General features: G+C 36.4%; 1 protein-coding gene across 6 annotated transcripts; it reads right to left on the minus strand.

Annotated features, from left to right (window-relative positions):
* Positions 1–1,839: 1,839 nt before the first annotated feature.
* Positions 1,840–5,073, minus strand: LOC131595034 (uncharacterized). 6 transcript variants are annotated; one of them, XM_058867256.1, is made up of 4 exons: positions 4,481–5,073; positions 3,839–4,184; positions 2,470–2,600; positions 1,840–2,071 (listed from the first exon to the last, which is right to left on the minus strand). In XM_058867256.1, the coding sequence occupies exons 1-3, from the start codon at positions 4,758–4,760 to the stop codon at positions 2,540–2,542; spliced, it is 687 nt and encodes a 228-aa protein (XP_058723239.1). In that variant the 5' UTR covers positions 4,761–5,073; the 3' UTR covers positions 1,840–2,071; positions 2,470–2,539. The 6 variants fall into 6 exon arrangements, with proteins under 6 accessions (XP_058723239.1, XP_058723238.1, XP_058723237.1 ...); XM_058867255.1 differs by having other exon boundaries at positions 1,840–2,079; XM_058867254.1 differs by having other exon boundaries at positions 1,840–2,087.
* Positions 5,074–21,730: the final 16,657 nt, after the last annotated feature.

A 21,730-nucleotide genomic window follows, 5' to 3' on the forward strand; every position in this document is an offset into this window, starting at 1 on the left:
TCCAAGAATTTTCTGAACATGATGGTAAGACAAGCTAAGTTGTTGGCAATGCTAACAAACTTAAAATTTCAGCCACATGCTTCACTAAAATTGAAACTCATCAGAAACCTCTAAGTCTTCATGAAATACTTTATGTTCAAGATATTACTAAGAATTTGTTAAGTTTTTTTCTAAACTAGCTACTGGTAATAACATAATTGTTGAGTTTCATGCAAGACATTGTTTTGTGAAGGACAAGATGACAAGAAAACCGCTAATGGAAGGGAAACTTAAAGATGGGTTGTATGAGCTTCCTACTGTCATTTCTTTTCTCAACAAGGAACCAAATGCTCACATTTCTATCAAAGAGAGTTGACATAGGAGGCTTGGACATCCTAGCAGCAAGGTATTAAGATGAAGTTTTGAAGAACTGTAGTGCGAAAGTTCCATTTAGCTAGTGATAAAAATTTCTTTATTGTGAAGCTTGCCAATATGGAAAATCTCATTTGTTACCTTTTAAAAATTCCTCTTCTCGTGCTTTGGAACCTCTAGGTTTAATCCATACTGATGTTTGGGGTCAAGCACCAATAAATTCTTCTTCTGGTTTTAGATACTATGTTCATTTTGTTGACGATTTTAGTAGACATACTTGGATATATCCTCTAAAACAAAAATCTGAAACTTTGCAATCCTTCATTCAGTTTAAAAAATATGGCTAAAAACATAAGTTTCAGTTCCACACCACAAAATGTGTGTTCCTTGGATATAGCAACTATCACAAGGGCATTAAGTGCGTGAACTCAAGTGGAAGGCTTTTTATTTCAAGATATGTTTTTAATGAGAATGATTTTCCATTTCATGACGGTTTTCTAAACACTATAACAAAACACCTGACATAATAACAGAACCTTCTTTCTTCCATTATTCATCTATTTCTGCAGTTTCAAACAATTCTCAAAATATGGAAGATGTTCAAGTTCATGTAGAGGCCAGTAGTAATCAATTGAACAGAAGTGGATCTCTTCTGGATAGCAGCCCAGAAAACTCACCAAATTCCTCTACAACAGAAAACTTGATTCATAATCAATTGAGAGAACCATAGCAAGTATCACACGAGACACCATTGGCTCAGAATCAAGAAATTGATTACACTGATATAGAAGCTGATGGAGAACAAACACAACAAATAACTGAACATAGAATTTGTACTAGAAGAAAGCATGAAATCTTCAAGCCAAAACAGCCTTATATTGGCGCAGTTGAGAAACATACCAATGACAAAGAGCCTACGATAATAGCTGAAGCAATGCATGGACCAAAATGGAAACATAAAAATGGTACATGTGGACTCTAGTTCCATATCAAGGGCAGGAAAATGTCATAGGCTCAAAATGTGTTTTCATAACTAAATTCAAGGAAGATGGAATAATAGAAATGAGAAAGGAAAGATTGGTAACAAGGGGTTTTCAACAAACGACAGGTTTGGACTATGAAGAAACCTTTTGTCCAGTAGTTATGGCAAGCACTATAAGGATTATATTGTCAATGAAAATATATTTCAATTGGGAGGTTAGACAAATGGACATAAACAATGTCTTTTTAAATGGACATAAACAATGCTCTTTACTTATCAAAAAATTAATTAATTGAATATATATATATATATATATATATATATATATATATATATATATATATATATATATATATATATATATATATATATATATATATATATATATATATATATATATATATATAATTTTAATATCAAAATTTGAGATCGCAATTCACAATATCATTACCATGATGCATAGAAGATATTAGATTGCAAATAATAGAACCATAAATAGAGAAAAGTGGTAATAACAATGTTTTGATTATAAATCAGATCAAACAAATTGATTAATCTTGTGATTTAAAAACATATTCATCCAAAAGCAAATGTAAATGTTGATTATACCATCAGTTAACAACATTAAAAGTCAATAGAAAATCATTCAAAGCTATTTCTAAATCAATAACTACTAGAAACCGAAGGCTTTGGTCTTGATCTCCCTCCCAAGTGCAACATGTTTACAATAATCATCAGCTGCCACACTGTTCATCTATTAGCAATTTAACAAAGTCTAAGAATTTATAATTGGTTTTGATTGAAAACTATTTAAATAGTTATAACCAACCATGAACACCCTATTCATAATCATAATAAATTATGCATAAAGAGAATAAAAAAAAGCAAACAGCAAAGTGGAAGCATCTAGAGGGTCTTCACAAGAAAATACTACATTGAATTTCATTCTTGTACTCAATCTATCCATAACATAAGCCATGTGTCGGTCTTGTGAAATTATTAAAATAGTTGATGGTGGGGTGTTTAATACCCCACATCATTAAATTGACCCTCCTCTAAATTCAAATTAAAAGTCAAATTAAAAGAAATCAATATAAAAAAAAATTAAAAAATTAATTAAATTAGTGACAAACTACCTGAATAATCAAAACAAATCAAGTGCCCCCTGTTGTCACTTATTCCGAGAGGTGGTGTGTCTCAACTTCACTATATCCCCATGACACAAAAACTCCAGAGATCCAAAAATACTTTCCTTAGCAAGAGCTGACTGCATGAATTTTGATATGCGATAGATTTCAACCTTGCATAGAATCTTATTTTTTACCATTTGCGACCATACCGCGAAGGATGGGTTGCAACAGCGGCTGAATGGTTTACTATCTTTGAAAAGATACGTATCTATTCTCTCCACAAAAAATTTCTCAAAACTGGGTTGCCGCCGGCGCCACTGTGGGGAGGCAGTTAATTTGCTTGTGGGATTATGAAAATATCAACCCTCCCGGTAAGTGATTTAGAAGACATTTTTAAATCAAATCTTCGTCGGATAGGTTTTAATGGGGAATCGAAGTTTCAAATTTATGGGAACATGGATAAAGTTTGCAGTAAAACAAGACTGAAGACTTTTAACCTCAGCAATTTTTTTTGAAGTTGTCAAGGTTGGTGAAACATCCAAGGAAGCCGCTGATTTTATACGATGGAGTTTTCCATGACAAACCCGCCCCCTGCGGATGTCATGTTAGTGAGCGGTGATCAAGATTTTTGTAACGCCCTCCACCATTTTCGGGGCATAGGGGTATCATGTATTACTTGTTCACCCCACCCACGGCTCCACATCGATGAAACCCGTGGATAAGGTGAACAAGTAATACATGATACTCATATGCCCGAATATGGTGGAGGGCGTTACATAAATCTTGATCACCGCTCACTAACATCACATCAGCAGGGGGCGGGTTTGTCATGGCAAATTTCATCATATAAAATCATATGAATATGGTGGAGGGCGTTACATAAATCTTGATCACCGCTCACTAACATCACATCAGCAGGGGGCGGGTTTGTCATGGCAAATTTCATCATATAAAATCAGCGGATTCCTTGGATGTTTCACCAACCTCGACAACTTCAAAAAACTTGCTGAGATTAAAAGCCTTCGGTCTTGTTTTACCGCAAACTTTATCCATGTCCCATAAATTTGAAATTTCGATTCCCAATTAAAACCTATCCGATGAAGATTTGATTTAAAAATATCTTCTAAATCACTTACCTTATATTTACCGGGGAGGGTTGATGTTTTCATAATCCTATAAGCAAATTAACTGCCTCCTCATGGTGGCGCCGACGGCAAACCGATTTTGAGTTCAGTCTAAGAAATAAATTAACAGGATAAATGTTTAACTTACATCATATAAGAGAAACTTATGCATATTAACAAAAAATACTTATGATAATTAAATACTAGAGATCACCCTTTCTCATATTTGAAAATTTGAATTTCAAGCGAACCTCAGAATCGGAGCCCCTGTTGTACTATCACCCATCAGAATGGGAACCTCTTCATCAGAATCGGAGCCACGAAGTTTCATAACTTGTTCCTCAGATGCCGGAGATTCTCCTGAAAATAGACTACGCACAAGCCATACTCTCTTGGAAAGTGAAACGAGGGATGGTGCACATGCCTCTGGGGATGCAAGAAGAATATTATACTTGCAACATAGGAGATAATCGATTGCATAAGTAAATCCGGCATCATAATCATCATCATCATTGAATATAAATAAGTAATTTGCAGGTGGAGGGTTGGATTCTGCCCAACGCAACATGTCCACAATGAGCATCACAGGCTTCTCATCTATTATCAAACATAAAATAAACTTTAGCATAAAAAAAACACAATTTATCAAAACCTGAGACGTGTAAATTGAAAAAAGAAGTTGCAATAAATGCATCAGCCCTCTGAATTGCGCACTGATTGTAAATCATAGAAATAAATTCCCCCAATATTCACACAAAGACCCACATGACAACATGCAAAACCCTAGACAGTAGTATTAATTCCTAATTAATACTTGTTAGTCTAACAAAACCCTAAACATAAATTACAGATAATTTCAATTTCAATTTAGTTTAGAATCGATTATAGTTTACCTTTAGGATAATGGTTGGTGGAAATTCCGGACGACGAGAGATCCGTCAGCACATGTTCGGGAATTTTAGTTGCGTTAACTTCGTCAACGTAGCAAGAGATGGAAACGGAACCCTTGTAGTCCTCCTTAGCAAGTGCTATACTGATGTTTTCTTTTATACGACAAGGATCAACATCCTTGTACTCATCCCAGTTTTCTAAAACCCACCACACAGATACTTTCTCAGACCTGTATCGCTGGTTCAACTCCTCCCATTCTGATGCTGTCTCAATTAGAACCATCTTTTCTGAATCTGAACAAGTGAAAAGACCAAGAGAGTTGAGAGGGTTTAGTATTGTTTGGGTTTCTATCCTCTCAATTTATACTTAGGTTAATCAAAAATGTAGATGGGCCAAATTTATACTTAGGTTAATCAAAGGGAAAAGGAGGCGACGATGGAGAGATTGTGTGAGGGTGAATCGCGATCGGAGAATGGATGAGGAGTTCTTCCGCGGCCGTTCGTGTAAGAAAGAACAAGGTTTTGATCGTGACAGGTGAAAGGTCACAAAATTTTACCCTATCCTTTTCTTCAATAACGCAGCGTTTCATGTTTATTCCCATTTTATTCTCTTTTTAATTTTGATTAATCAGAATGTGAATTAAAATTGACATTCAAAATGGGATGTTGATGGATTCACTTGAGTGGGCTTAACGAAATACTATCCCCACACCCATGTTTAGGCCCAGTTCTTATGCTGCATGTGAATTAGTACAATTCTGAAACTGCTAGTCATACCCCATGCTTGTGTACACATCATTGTTGACATTGTTCAAATTAGTTCCCGATACTTTTGACTTGTAAAAAATGTGAAAAAATATATTTCTCATTGTTTAGTGTTTTTAGGATTTTTTGTGGAATTTTTATATTTGATTTCCATTTTCTTTTAATTGTTTTTTTTTTAATATGTTTAGAATTGATACTTATGCGTTCACTTGTACATTTTCATCTTAATTTCGATTGTTTCGTAATAAATAAAATTCCCAAAAATATGGTTATGATTCTATGTTGCCTTAGGAATTTTTAGAATATTTTTCCTTATTTTTTCGAGTTGATTTGCATTTTCCTTTAAGTCCTTTTTCGTAAATTTGTGTTAAGTGACAATTGTTCGACCTCTAGTAAGGGTCTTGGTGCTTAAATCGCTTCGCGGCTCGCTGGATTTTGCTTGCACCCCATGGATTATTTCGTCGCATTTACTTTCTCGTCTATTTTATTATTCCACATTTTTCTTTTGATGCCATGAGAAGTAGGATTGGGAGTTCGTGCCACTTGGCAGGCAATTCTGGAAGTCCTCACTAGGAGGCTCTATTTGTGATTGTTTACATTTTTTGCTAAAGACCTCAGAGAGGCGTCCCATTCCCGTTTTCCCCTGATAAGTCCTCATAGAAGGCAAGTGGAGAGAGTTCGTAACCAACCCCCACATTTCGTCCGTGTCGTTCATTATGCTCGCATTACATGCTTGAAGCTTTTGAACAAAGTGTCAGGATCCGCTTTATGAGCAATTATCGAGTCACTAAGACCTGAATAAAGCAAGTAGAAAAGGGTTTAATAGCCAAACCCCCACATCTTCTCTAGCTCGCGTCGCCCGACGCTGATGCTTGGTGTACGCACGCACCATTTACTTTTCCCCCCGCACTTTCCGCATCTTGCATGGTGACATGACACCATGGTACAGAGCACACTACTTCCCACAGATAGATACCTTGGTTGACTCTGGTGATTCGCTCCCATTGGCTATAGTTTGACCCTTATCCTACCCGATGACTTGATATCGTGGTTAGGTGTCCCTCACCCCTTTGTCCTTCTTCGATGACCTGATATCGTTGCTAGGCCCCTCTCTTTGCCACTGTGATAACATGAATCCACATGCGGATGTGTGCTACTTGAGTGAGTGGATCCTCCTCAAGCTTTGGTTGCTTGTTTACTTGTTTGTTTCTGTTTTCCCCATAGGATTTTCCGACTTGGTTTCCACTTAGATGAGTCGCCTAGACTTCGCATAGGATTTCCCTTTGTATGCCAACATAGGTAGAAATTTCCCTTTTGCTTTAGGTTATCTTTTCATGCATATTAAAACACAAAACAACTCTTTGATTTTCTTTTCTTAAGAACATGGTAATTCCTCTATATTCCCAGCGTGAGTCTCCAAAGGTCGAGCAGCGGAGTGCGAATTCATCATCGTTCAACTAAAAAACACAAACAAACAAAAATAGTGAGCTGAACTATGTTAACTCTGATTCCTCAAAAAGGACATGTAGGCAGTGGGGTAAGGTCCATCCGAGCACAACTCTTTCTTTTCCCTACATTATTTTCTCTTTATTTTTGCACGCATTCTAGCTTAGCTTTAGACATATGTAGAAACACCCTTAGATAGACACAAGCGTGGATCCCATCGAGTACGATGGACGTGTGGGGTGCTAACACCTTCCCCTCGCGTAACTGACTCCCTTACTCGTTTCTCTTGGTCGCGATGACCATGTTTTTCCTTCCCTCAGGTTTATGTAGTGTTTCCTTTCCCTCTTTTGGGATAAATATACATTGCTGGCGACTCTGTTTCCGCGCCACTTTCGCGTTTGTACTTGGATTAAAATCCTGGGAGCGGCAACACACACTCTGAAAGTATATAGGTTGTCACACTTTAGGCTATGTTAGAGAGGCTTGGGAAAGTTTCGATAAAATCGATATTGTTATGACACTCTAAACCCCTTCATTATGTGATATCAATTTGGGTTCCCATTATGCCGAGACCTTAGGCTCAAATTTTTAAAGTAGCTCTTAAGTAATTTATATTAGCAGTCAGCACCATCTTAAACAAAAACTACGTATGGAGTCGATGCATATAATTGAATGATCCAGTTTTTAATAAATAAACGATTTAATTGAAAAATAACCTTCTAAGTTAGGTGACCTTCACCCGGTCATTTAGCCCAACGGTTAATAAGCTTGTAAAAATTTAATAATAATAATCACCCATTGTTGGTTGGTCCAGAGGTCACTGGTACTGGACCTGGTAGGGAGGGTTACGGTCCGATCCCCCGCAAACGCAATTGGGAAAAATGGGGTTGCACAGCTTAAGTACCAGATGTTGCACCCCAAAATTTTCCCTCTTTATTTGAGCTATAAGTTAATAATGACGTTTATTTCGTCATTCAAAAAATTGAAGAAAAATAATAAAGAGTTTTCATGGGTTTATGAAGATAAGGTGTAAAAAATGGCTAAAATGGTGGAAATACGAGAAAATTCGCAAGTCCTATTTGGGAGGTGATATGAGCTAAGTTCCCGCGCTGTCCCCACTGTTTCGACGATATCTACAACTTCCATGTTTGGACCGGAAGCCAATTCTTTGAGGAATGTCGTCAAATTTGCAAGTTACTTGAGATTTCGCAGTGAAAAATGGTGCTGAATGTAGGGTTTCGGGTCTCAGAAAATTCATATCTCACAATCCGCTCGTCGGATTCGCTTGAAAATTTAACTGGAGCTCCGTACCATCATTTCCAAGATTCCATATGTTCGGACCGAAGGCCAATTATGCATGGAAAATTCCCAGAATTTTAAGGATCGTCGTGTTGTTTCGGTAAAAAGTGTGTTTTCGAGTGTGTCGCGCCGAGTTCAAAAATTCATAACTTCTTTGATTTTTATCGTATGAAGTCCATTCCGGCGGCATTGTCTCAGAAATTTCGTTAACTTCGATTCTTCGTCACACATGCTTGTTCATATTTTGAGCCGAAGATGGAGTTTTATCGAGTTCTTTGAGCGGTACTCACAAAATTTCGCGCGGTCGCGCCAGATGAATCGACGGTTCTCGTCATTCAAACGCGCGTATTTTCTTCATCGCTTATCGGATTGAGGTGATTCTCGCGGCGACAAGTCAAGAATTTGGTCATCTTCACAGTGGTATTGGTTTCGTTCCGGAATTCAGAGCCGAACCGAGTTTCCTTAAAAACGAGCCAAAATAAGACGCACTGAGGGCAATTTGGACATTTCGCGTTGACATTATATAAACATTTTTCTCTTCACAAATCGAGGGAGGCTCTCAGAATTTCAATTCACCAAAAAGATCATAAACACTTTCTCTCAATTCTCTTGAATCAAAACTACAAATTACATAAAACTTTCATCAATATTCATCAATTTTCTTCAAGAATCAAGAGCAATATGGATTGAAAATCAAAGATCGAAGTTCGAATCTCTTCTCCCTCTCCTCACTAGCTCGCGCGCCTCACTCTCTATCCCTTGGGATTTCGTTTTCGCGTTCGTGTCGCGTTCGTGTCGTGTTCGCGTTCGTGTCGTGTTCGCGCGTCGGTTAAAGATCTTCATCCGGTAAGCCTTTGAACCTTGAATTAAGTGCTTAATTGTTGATGTTAATATGATTTGAATGCTAGATCTAATGATAGTTTATGCTTAATTGATGTTGATGATGATTAAATGTTGGATCCATTGATATCTTTGCTTGTTATTGCATGTGGATACAAGTTTGGTGCACTATGTGTTTGTTATAATGCTTGCATGAACTTGTTGCTTGATGATTATTGATGATGACTTGAAATCTATGTGGATTGATACCTAATTGTGCTTGTTTGATACTCATAATGCTGTACAAATTGAGGCAAATTCGTGCTTGGTTACATCTCTTATTGGATGCATGATTGAAGTGCTTTTGGATGTTTAATTTTGTTGATTTTTCACTTCTGGTGCTGATGTAACCGGTTACCTGATTGATGTAACCAGTTATATGACTTGTTGTTATACCCCAAAATTTGCCCGCATCTTTTTTCAAGAAAACTCCAATCTGAAAATTAAGAGTCTCATATAATCATGGATTTTTATTTCAACAAATATCCTGACATATGAAATACTTAGTTTTTTAGAATTTTTCTTATACAGTAATTTGGCTTGCAGTTGAATTTATTCTTACGCAAACGCCAAATACTGTTTATTACTTCACACATGCTATTTATTTATTTACAGATAAATAGTACTGACACAATTGGTACAGAGTTAAATCTTTTTGCAGGCGCAGAATCAGGAAACTCAGACTGTACTGGTAACAGTCAGTCGACAGTCAAACTGCTGGCAGTATAATTCTCAGTGTTTTGTACCATCAATCAAATCAATCTTTTGCAATTCAAAATTCCAAGATTTTTGTTCTAGAAGTCTTCTGAATATCACGCGATTAGCAGAGACTCAACACTGCACAAAAATCAGGTACGCTTAACTGTCTCCTACACAAACAATCCCTGATTAGGGTTTTCTTGTTTTTACAGGAGAAACAAGTTTTTGAGACCTCAAATGGATTTCATGGACATCCATATATCTCAAAGTACCATCATACAAATTTTCAAACTTCAATTCACTCAGACGCACCGTCAGCAGCTCAAACACTCAACAGACGACCCGTTTGACCAAAAAGTCAACAGACAGTCAAAAATGAAATTTTTTGTCAAAGTCCATATTTTGTCAAAGGATTCATCATTTGATCATTGGATGATCATAATTCATCAAGGAAAGATCAAAAATCAACAAAACCCTAAGATTCAAAATTAGGGTTTTTGCCTGAAAAGTCAACTCAACTTTGACTGGTCATAACTCTCTCATCCTTCATCCAAAAAATTCAAACCAAAGCTCATTTTGAAGGAAATTCAATTATCTTTCAAATGCAATTGATCCCATGGTCATTGCATTCACCATTTGAAAAATATGACCAAAGACATTACAGGTCATTTTCAAAGTCAACAAAAAGACACTTTTTTCAAAAGGACACACAAGGAGCATAAAAAATCATTTTGACATGAGACCAAAGACATTGGTTAGAGGACTCTTTGAGGTTTCCAAAAAGTGCAAGATCTCCTTTATATGACAAAAATTGAGGGATTTACACCTTGTTGAAGTTGGCTAAATTTTGGGAAAATGCATAAAACCAACATTGCTCAAAAATGCATTTTTTCCAAATGGGGCCAAGTTTTCATGGTTCAAACATGTTTGCCATGATATTATGGGCCTCCCACGACCAAGACAAGGCCCACTCCATTTTTTATTCATTTTTGCTTGATTTTATCTTATTTTAAGATTAAATGAAAAAAGAAAATGGAAGGATAATGGATAGCTTGAATTCCAAGCATGACTCATCAAGAGAATCATTCAAACTCTGTCCCAAGCCAAAGTACAGCAGAGGGAGAGAAGAAAATCAAGCCATAGTGGCTTAAATGCCAAGCTACACATATGGAAAAAGTCAAAAATTCAACAAAGCACTTATTGCTTTCTAGCTTAGATTTTAAGCACTTCAATGCTTATATATAGGCTACAATACTTCAGTAATGAAAAGAGACGAAATCAGAATCATACTCTTGCTTGTATCACTCTTGAATCAAATTGAAATTTTCAAAGAAACTTGAAATTCGCATTTTTAGTTTAAGTCATTTTTAATCCAAACTAAACACTCAAATACAATCCCCAAGCATCACTGAATCTATTCAAATCAGTTTCAAGCTTTGAAACTCAAAGAATCGAGCACTATAGCACACGGTTTGCTCAAACTAAAACTTACAAAAATCTCATCATATATGCATGTTTAACAAGATGTAGACATATATTTGAGTTTAGTTTGATGTACTGATCGTTTCTGGAAGTTTAATTGAGATTTGGGTGCTTGTACACGAAATTGCCATTCTAGGGTTCTTGAGATCCGTTTTAGGATTATTTGATATAGGCAAAATTAGAAGAAACTAAGGGCATATTTGAACTCAGGGGAGAATTTGCAATCGAACCATGGTCTCACATCTCATTTATTTCACGTATTTCTTAACGTTTGATTTGCAGGACATGTAGCTACAGCAAAAAACCGTCGCTAAAACCTTTAGCAACAGTTGCAGGCCTAAGCCAACGGACGAAGGAAGAAGACGAACTCGTGGCAGCCTCTCATTGGCTGCCCTGCGTGTGTTTGCTTTTTTTTAAAATATATGATTCAGTACTTTGCAGGCTATGTGCGCACCATGCTCCCTCGTTTCAGTGACCACATGATCGTTCCAGTCACACAATCCAACGCACCAGACACGCTAGTCCATGATATAGACTCTTAAGCCAACCACACTTGATCATTATCTTTTTATTTTCTATTTTATTTTAATTTCTTGTTAAATTAATTAAAAATAGTTTTAAAAATCCAAAAAATACACAAAAAATATTTTTAAGTTTCTAAAATAATATTTTATTTTCTGAAATATAAATATTTTATTTTTCTTCATAATTTCAATATTTTGCATAATTAATTAGTATATATTTATATATTTGCTTTTTAATTATTTTAACCAATCAAAAAATCATAAAAAATTGTTCTTTATATAAAATATTGTTTATATATTATAGACTAATTTTGTACATATTTTGAATAATTTTCTCTTTAAGTTTTAATTATTTGTATAATTATTTGTATAATTATGTATTAATTAGCTTAATCAATTTCAAAAATTCCAAAAAAATTAGTTTTTGTTTTAAAATTAATTGACAAATATTTTGTACATATTTTAAACTTAATTTCTAGGTTTAAATCTATTTTCATTTTTTTTTCTTCATTTTAATTTAATTAATCATGCATTAATTATAATTAAAATCAATCATAAAAAATCCAAAAACATGCCTTTTATTTTTCTTGCAATTTAAATTCCTAGATAAATGTATAGGATGTCAAAATCATGTAAATAGGCTTAGTTTACATTTCCTGCACAATCGATGTAATAGCGTAGATTTACTTTCCGCACTTTACATTTCCGCATTTTAATTTCCAGCAAATATAAACTGCGTGTATGTCAAAGATAAAATTGAACCGTTAGATCACTAACTTCAAAGATAAAATATCTGAATCCAATCACAATCACACTTGCACCTTTTAAGGTAATCCCTTCTCATTCTTTTCAAAATCAAAGTCAAAATTCTACTGTTTCGAGTACAAAATCGAACCTTTTGTTTGTATCCGGTGAAAGGATAGATTTTTAAAGGAAATAGGATAATGACCTTACAACTCAGGGTAGACCTCCTAGTTTGCTTGCTCAAATCAAAACAAACAAAATTCTCATACACAGTTGTTTTTCAAAACAAAACTTTCCAAAAAGATAATATTTTGTATACATCCAAACACGGATCATTACAAAATTAACGTTCTTTTCAAAACATCTTTTGAAAGATAAACAAACATTTTGTATACATCCGCCCAAGGATCATTACAAATTCAATTTACAAAGGTATTTGAAACCACATATGAGCATTCTAAAGCAATTGAAAAATGATCGAAAAACAAGTGAGCTAAGCAAACTTAAGAGCCCATGGATAACCATGGATACAAAGGGTGCTAACACCTTCCCTTTGTATAACTTACCCCCTTACCCAGAATTTCTTAAAGGTCTTTTTTCTGTTTCTTTTATAAACCTTTCCTTAATTGGATAAAATAAAAGGTCGGTGGCGACTCTGTGAATTTTCAAAAATGCGAAAGCATAAGCGATAAAAAAGAGTCAGTTCACGTATCTCTCCCGCTCAGAGGTATGGCCCGAAAAACGGAGGTCCACAGAACTGGCGACTCTGCTGGGGAGTCACTTTCAAAAAACAAAATGTTTTCTAAAGGGGTTACCTTAAGAGAATAGATTACTTCGATGTTTTCAATTGTTTGACTTGATTGCTCTATTTTTCAAAGGTTTGTTTGGGTATTTTGCTTGTGTGAAAGATTCTAACCCGAAACTCGAGATACCTTAAGTATATGACAATAGACCAAGGAAACTATACGGCATGTATCGATACGGTTGATCTGGTAGTCATCATTAGTGCGATACTTTGGTTTATACTGATGTCCCTTGAAAACGATCAAGGAGTATATTAGGCTTCCGAAATGTCATTAAACACTAATTTGTCTTAGAACCTTTTTAGTTGAACTTGACTTATGGCCTATTAAGTGGCTAGCTTTGAAATTGATCGAAGTTAGTTATCCTCGAGGAATATTTTGATCGGCCGCTCGAGCGCCGTATTGAGATGTTACTTCCAAGGATCATAGAACCCGAATACTATTCTAGGACAGGATTTAACCAACTCAACTTCAGTGGGGAGGGTATCACCTATCAGCTCCATGCAAGCCTTTAAACCTAAGGCTATTGTTTGATTTGTTTTTGTGTGCCACATGTTTGCATCATAAGCATATCATTTTCTCACAAAACACTTCAAGGATCAAAGAGTTTACCTTTGTTTTTGCAGGTAATGGCTCCCGCCACCCGAGATTACATCCGAATCAACATCTCAACGGTACCATCTGAACTAAAAGACTTAGTGTCAGAATTCCCCAGGAATGTTCAATTCACCGAAAGGCACGGTCACTTACTCCATTTGGTTACCTCAAAATTTGAAGAAGACATGATACGGGTCCTGTTCCAGTTCTTTGACCCTGAACATCATTGCTTTACCTTTCCTGATTACCAGTTGGTACCCACTTTGGAAGAATTCTCTGAACTAATTGGATTACCTGTTCGAAATCAATTACCTTTCACTGGTTCAGAAAGGATTCCAAAACCTGAAGTCATTGCTGCTGCTTTACATCTGCGAAAGTCAGAAATCGAGTCCAATTGGGAAACAAAGAGTGGAGTTAAGGGTTTGCTTGCCAAGTTCTTATTGGAAAAGGCTCGACTACTGCTAGAAAACAAAAGTTATCCAGCTTTTGAGGAGGTTATGGCCCTTTTGATCTATGGGTTGGTTTTATTCCCAAATCCCGACCAGTTCATAAGTGTACACATCATCAACCTTTTCCTAATCCGTAACCCGGTACCAACATTGCTGGGAGACATTCTACATTCTCTACACACTCGTACCATGAAGAAATGAGGAACTCTCATGTGCTGTATACCACTACTGGCTAGGTGGTTTACATTTCATCTTCCCCGATCAGTGTTGAGAAATGAACAAAGAATGCAATGGTCTCGCAGTATTATGTCTTTGTCTCATTCAGATATCCGGTGGAACAACTTCTTTCAAAGAGACATTACTATCATTGATCATTGTGGAGAGTACCCTAATGTGCCACTGCTTGGCGTCAAAGGAGGCATCACTTACAATCCCTCTTTAGCTCTACGCCAATTCGGATATGCAAGGAGCAACGGTCCTCATGACATGATTATCCGTGGCATTGTGTTTGATTACGAGAATGATTCTCATAGACACCGACGAAGGTTCATACATGCATGGGACAGTGTCTATAGAATAGAAAGCAAAACTTTGGGGCAATGGAATTCTATCCCTATGGAACCTTACCTCAGATGGGTCCGCACTCATGCTCAGAAACTCATTATGCCATACCTGTTGCACCCTAAAATTTGCCCACATATTTATTTCTAACTGGCTTAGGCTCCACATTCATATGCATCTTCCATTTAGGCCATGTAACATTCATACATTCATTAATCAAATAATTTCGCATTGGATCGAGGATTTTGGAAGCTAGGGTTTTTATATGGCCGTTCATGGTGGATTTCTTTCTCCTAAAGCTACAAAGTTTCCTCTATGAAAATTCATCAAAAATCAAGAGAAATAATAAAGAATTCCATTTTACATGGTGTCCGCAATCGTTGATTCACTGAGATTCATTGGATCTCATGTTAAGGTGTTCTTATGTGCTTCAATTGATATCTTCTTCAAGGATTCCTTAAGGCATTATTGTCATGTTGGATTGGAGTCGAATGTGAATTATGGCATAAAAAAAAAGTGAAACGGTAATCAAGGTTTTGTTTGTCGCTTTTATGGAAGTAATTCGGTTCATTGATGGAGTTAGAACTTCTTCAAGTGATTTTTTAGGTCCATTACAAAAAAGACCCATACACTTCATTACAAAAATTATGTACCAAAATCCATGATCAAATTACATTTATAAACCCATTCAAGCCTATCCATACATCCACAAATATCCATTAAAATAGTCCAAACCAATTACATACAAAAATACCACAAAAAAAATCCTATTACAAAAAATCATTATACCAAGTAAAACCGCCTGCTTCCAAACCCAACCGGTTAACCCGCACCAAGTAGCAAAGACCGAACCGAAAACGATAACAAAACTCAGATAACCGAAAGTTCATGGAGGCCAACCTACTGTTCTAAACCGAACCGGTTCTGCATATTGTAAACCAAATACCTGCAAGAAAAAACGAAACTCAGCAAAAAATAAACCAGAACCGATTTGGCATAAGAGGTAACAGAGAAATAGCAGAAAGGGGGGAGGATCGAGAACTTGTAACAAAACTCTATCTTCAAGAGCTATTATTCTTCATCATCTCTGAACCTTGAATCTTGATCCACCTCTCTTCACGAATTCTCCAGAAAAACTCACTAAAAAGCTCCACAAAACCTCCATCAATCGATTACTCTTGATCTTCTTCTCCACACGCCATAATCATCACATCTCCACCACTTTCACTCTTCATACACACACTCTACCATTCCTCATTCATCTCACTGAATCATCAATAAACAACAGCAAGTTCAATAAAGAATTCAACACAATTCAACCTCCATTCATATTCAACAAGAAAATTTGATCAGAAAATCACGTAACAGAAAAGAGGAGAAATCGTATAACAGAAATCAAAGAACCTGTAAAAGACTCACCTTCATCTTTCTCTCTTCTTCATCATCGATTCAACAGAAAAACCAGAAAATCTTCACTCCATTATCATCTTCAATTTTCTCCAATCCTTTTCATTGAATCTTCATCATATCTATATCTTCATAATCTTCAACAATCTGATTTACATCTCCACGCATCTGCATCAAACAACAACAACTCATAATATCAAGAACAATTCAACGATGCTGCATCATCATCCAAACACGAAAAACAAAGTGAAGACTGAGAGAGATATGTGAGTGAGAGCGAGGCGAGATCGAAGGCTACAGAGGATTTGAGGGAACGGATCGAGAATGCCTGCGAGGTGAGAGGGAGACATCTTTGACCAGAGAGGAGATTGAGTGAAAGAAGGAGATTGAGAGAACGAGAACAAGGTGCGGTGGTAGTGTCGCACCGGAGAAGTGTAATCGGAGAAGGGGAAAGCCGTCGGGTTCGTTGAAGGAGAGATCTTGAGCGGAGAAGAGACGACTGAGGGTGAGGAGCGAATCTCCGATGCCGATCCCCGGTGCCGCTTCGGCCGCGAGTGAGAGAAGGAGAATGTCAAAGGTCACAAATGATTTAACCCTAGCCCCTTTTGATTATTAGTGTATTATTTTGTTAAAGTCTGATTCATTTAGTTTGATTAGAGATTAATTTCTTATTAGTCTGATTATTTGATTTCGATTAGGGATTAATCTACAATAATGTCAATAATCAAATCTGAATAAAATGGAAATTGGATCAAGCAAAACACACATCATGGGCCTGTCACGAAAATGCTTCTCACACCCCAATTTTGAAGCCCATGCGCCATGTGTAGATAGATATAGTTCAAGTCATTTCACTTTCTCACCCCCTAGACTTAGGCAGATTTGCACTTTGCTTAGAAATTGTTTCCTTTCCAACTTTTGCTTACTAAATCTTTTTTTTTCATGAAATAAAAAATGAATAAAAATAGGTTTTAGATAGATATATGTGTGTATATATTTTCGGTATTTTTTGTAGATTTTTAGAAATTAGTTTGCTATTTTTAATAAATCATTTACTTTGGTATGTTCATGTTTCTTTTGGTTTTGATAGATTTTGCAAATTAATTTCGTTTAATACCTTAGGATCAGAGTTTAATCACCAATTTTTGTATGGTTACTGTAGACTAATCCATGATATTGTGTGTAAAAAATGAATTCCTAATTCTTTGTTTTGATTGGCATTTGGTTAGTTTCCTTTAACTCGATTTACATGCGTTCCTAATAGACAATTGTGACGTTTGTGCTCTCAAATTGAAATGCATTCATGCAATAATGTTGGTTCCCTTTTTGTACATATAATTGGGGATGTTTAGAGGTCCTAAGACCTGGAATTGGAAATTTTAGATCATGTTTTCTTATTTTACTCGATTTTTCTTTCTCGCATGTAAATAACTTGCTTTTGGCTAACGATTGTATCAAAACTTGTCCAAATGACCTATAATTTTGTATGAGACTTTGTGACTTGATTCCATGATTGTTTAGACACCTATTAGAGGTTGTTAGCTACTGACTTCCATCATTTGATTGCATTCTTCTAACTTCATTCGCCATTTGAACTTACTAACTAGTTTTGACCTAGTTTTGTCTAGTTTTTGTTAGAACCTTGTTTGTTTTGAGTTAATTGACTAACATGAATTGGTATGAGGTCTTGGAACTATAAATGAGCTAATAGCTACTGACTTTAAGCTTTGTTAATGTTTTCATTTGCTTTTCGTTTCGGTTAATTGATGTTAGTTCGCTAATTGTTAAGTAACGATTCAAGCGATACTTTGGTAACTTCTTGTGAATATTTTCGTGTGTTGCCATGATGCTTTTGTGTTTGATTTAGGACACTTAATTCCTTGGTTTGCCACTGCCCTAAGGCTCTCCTCTCATCTTGTGGGAATTGTAACTCCATTCTTTTCCCATGTTCCCTTAGGCTCTTCCTTCTTTGTTAAGAGGAATTGAGATAGGTTAGGATAGTTATCCTTGATCTTAGGGCCATTAGACTTAGATTAGAATAACTTAGATTAGAGAATAGGTTAGTTCCCTTTTGTTCATTCTTTTTTCTTTTTCAACATTAAAACATTAACAAATAAAGATCCGAATCACATTAAGAAAGTGATAGAGAAATGAGTGGGATTCATTCCCTAATCTGTTTCTCAATCACTTAGTGACATAGAAATGAGTGGGATTTATTCTCTAATCTGTTTCTCGGTCACTATTTAATGGGAGAGAAATGAGTGGGATTCATTCCCTAATCTGTTTCTCAAACATTAACTAATGGGATAGAAATGAGTGGGATTCATTCCCTAATCTGTTTCTAGAACATTATATAATGGGATAGAAGTGAGTGGGATTCATTCCCTAATCTGCTTCTCGATCATTATACATTTTATGTGATTCTAATCGCAAATAAATTCCCTTTAAAAAAAACTCAACCAAAAACATTTAAAACACTTAATAAAGGCTCAAATTAAAACAAAGTGACGAAGTGGTGCGAAACCTTGTATTGGGTTTTGTTCATCATGTAGTTACATAAAAAACACAAACCCAAGTTCATTCTTTTGCCTTGTTAGGCGCTTAAGAACAAGTTAAGTCCTTTCCAGAACTAGGCGTATAAGTCTCCAAAGGTCGAGCATCGTGGATTGTGACCTTAACCTCTGTTCAACTAAAAAACACAAAACAAATGGAAACTATGGAGCCGAACTACGGTCGTTCTGATTCCTGAAAAGGATACGTAGGCATTGGGTCGCGGGGCCTAAGCGAACACACTTGTAAATAATTCCTTCTTTTCCCCGTATTTCTTTTGCATGCATTCGCATTTAGGTTTAGACATTAGATACACCCTTTAGATAGAAACAAACATAGGTGGATACCATCGAGTACGATGGGCGCGAGGGGTGCTAGCACCTTCCCCTTGCGTAACCGACTCCCGTGCCCTGTTTCTCTGGTCGAAAGACCTTGTCCTTGTTTCGAGTTAGGTTTCTGATATTCCTTTCCCGCGATGGGATGAATATATTAGTGGCGACTCTGATTCCATTTTTCGCGGTAGCGACAGCTGGCGACTCTGCTGGGGATGTTGCTAGACCTGTGCTGGTCCGTTCTTAGCGAGTCGATCCTAGCCTTTGTTTGTTTGTTTATTGGGTGTCTCTTTGTTTGTTTGTTTATTTGTTTACATGTTGTATATATGCTTGCATATTGTAATACGGTGAACTGACTTTTTGATAATCGGAATGTACAGTAAGCAAGAGTCGCCACCGACTTTTATTTTATCCAAACAGATTCGGAAAGGCAAAAAGAAACAGAAAAAAACCTTTTAAGAAAACTGAGTTCGGGGGGTAATTTATGCAAAGGGAAGGTGTAAGGCACCCTTTGCATCCATGGTTTTCCATGGGCTCTTAATTGCTTTGCTTGCTCGTTTGTTTAGAAAATGTAGATGAAAGAAATAGGGACTTTAGCTTGTGAATAAGCGTTGCCCTTTTGAAAAATTATGAGAAAGAATATAATAAAAAGGTTTGAGCATTGCAAGGCAATTAGGGGCAATTACCTTAAACTCAGATGATAGGTCTCTTTTTGCCTTTCAGAATGAAAGGGTCTATCCTTGCCATAAGAGGGCAGGAAGCCTTTCGTTTGGAGGTTGAAGGGTCATCGAAGCATCCTTTGCCATAAGACTGTCCCATGCCATAGAAGGGCAGGTAGTCTAAGGCAAGGATCAGAATAAGCCATTTTCGTAGGCAGCCAGAAGATACCTCAGCCTTTTTCCGCAGGCAACTTCCGCGGGTCGAGGTCATGTTAGTGTATCGAAGGCAGCATCATTAGGGACCATGACCTTTAATCGAGGCAACATGGCTGAGGTATCCTCATATTCGAGGGACTGGCTATTCTGCCAAAAATACAAGGCAACAAGGCAACAGGAACAGGCAACAGGCAACAGGCAACAGGCAACAAGGCAACAGAAACAGGCAACAGGCAACAGGCAACAGAGAGGGTTACCCAAAAGCGTGCGTGTGTGCACCAATCACGTGATTATATTCAGAAAATTATCTTATAATTAATTATCTACATTGATTTAAGGCTTGCACTCCCTAAGATTACTAACCACACAATAATATAACAATAATAATGGGGAAGGGAAATTGTAACCAGCGGAGGAGAGGGGAATTGAAACCAGCGGGATATAATTAAAAAATTAAAACAGAAAATATTAGAGTTAGGGTTTAGGGTTACCAATACGCGTAGCTTTGGCATTCGATAAACCCTGAAAATTGGAAAAGAAAGAATAAACAGAGGGGTGAGTGCATTATCGGTTCGGAGGCAAACGTCACTAACCCTAAAAATAACGAATAAAGAAATTTAAAATAAACAAAGTAAATAGACACTTAGCTTCGAATTTGATCTGATATGGTTGGCGGGACGCCTCGGGGTTAACCCTGAAAAAGGCAAAGGCAGAAGAATGAAGGCAAGACAAACCCTAAAATCAAAAGGAAACAAAATAGACTCTAAAGATAAGGTACTTAGCTCTGGGTTTTTTGATCGGGCGCATAGTCGGAAGGAACCATGTTGATAACCCTGAAAAGGCATAAGAGAAATATTCAGCGTAGGGCATGTTCGTCATAAACCCTGATTAGGGCGTCAATTGGATAAGGCAACACAATCGATTTAATTAATTATTGGTTTCGCAACCTAATTAATTAAATCGGATAAAGAAAATAAAATCAGGCACAAAAACATTTTTTATGAATTTTTGGAATTAAGATAAAATATATATGAATTATTGAAATATATAAATATAATACCTAATTAAAATAAATAGATATATAATATTAAGAAAATAAAACAATTTTAAATAAAATAAATATTATTATTGTGTAAAAAAGGTTTTTAGAAGATATATAGTTTTTATTAGTACAAAAAAACAAATAATAAAACATATATATAAATATAAATATATAAAAAAGGGAATTATGCAATTAAAAATAATAAAAAAATAGAAACTTAGCGTAAGGATCGAGTGCTGAACGCCTCTAGTGAACCATGATGCACCTTCGCTGCCAGAGACGTTGGATTAGCTTTGATTGGGATCTGATGGTGGATCTCTGAGGGGTATGGTGTACCTGTACGAAGTAGAAGCGCAGGATCTACTGGCAAATTACAAAACATAGTTTATAAAAATTATATGGCTTACCTGGGGATCGAACTCCCTCCTGCTGGGTCACGCGCCTTTTCTCTCGCCAGCTGAGCCATAGTCTATTCGCTGTTAATGAAATCATCCATAACTATAATATAAGAAAACATTAAAATTCAAAAAAACCAGAACTGGCGCGCCTTGGCTTCATCTTCTTCGTGAATGCACAGAGATTCGCCCACGCTTTTTTCGCCGTTGCCGTATGCTTTCTCCCTCATAACCTGCAAATCGACACCAATTAACACAAAATTTCGGTCCAGATCGGTCTTAAAGCCTCTCACGAATCCAATGGATCCAACAATTTGTCCTGAAATCGTGTTGAACCGAAATCCCCTTTTTGGAGGAATACGAACCCTAACCATAGCATCGTGACATTCCTGCATTCAAAACTC

This window comes from Vicia villosa, linkage group LG4 (assembly GCF_029867415.1).
Source record: "Vicia villosa cultivar HV-30 ecotype Madison, WI linkage group LG4, Vvil1.0, whole genome shotgun sequence".
Classification (NCBI taxonomy): domain Eukaryota; kingdom Viridiplantae; phylum Streptophyta; class Magnoliopsida; order Fabales; family Fabaceae; genus Vicia; species Vicia villosa.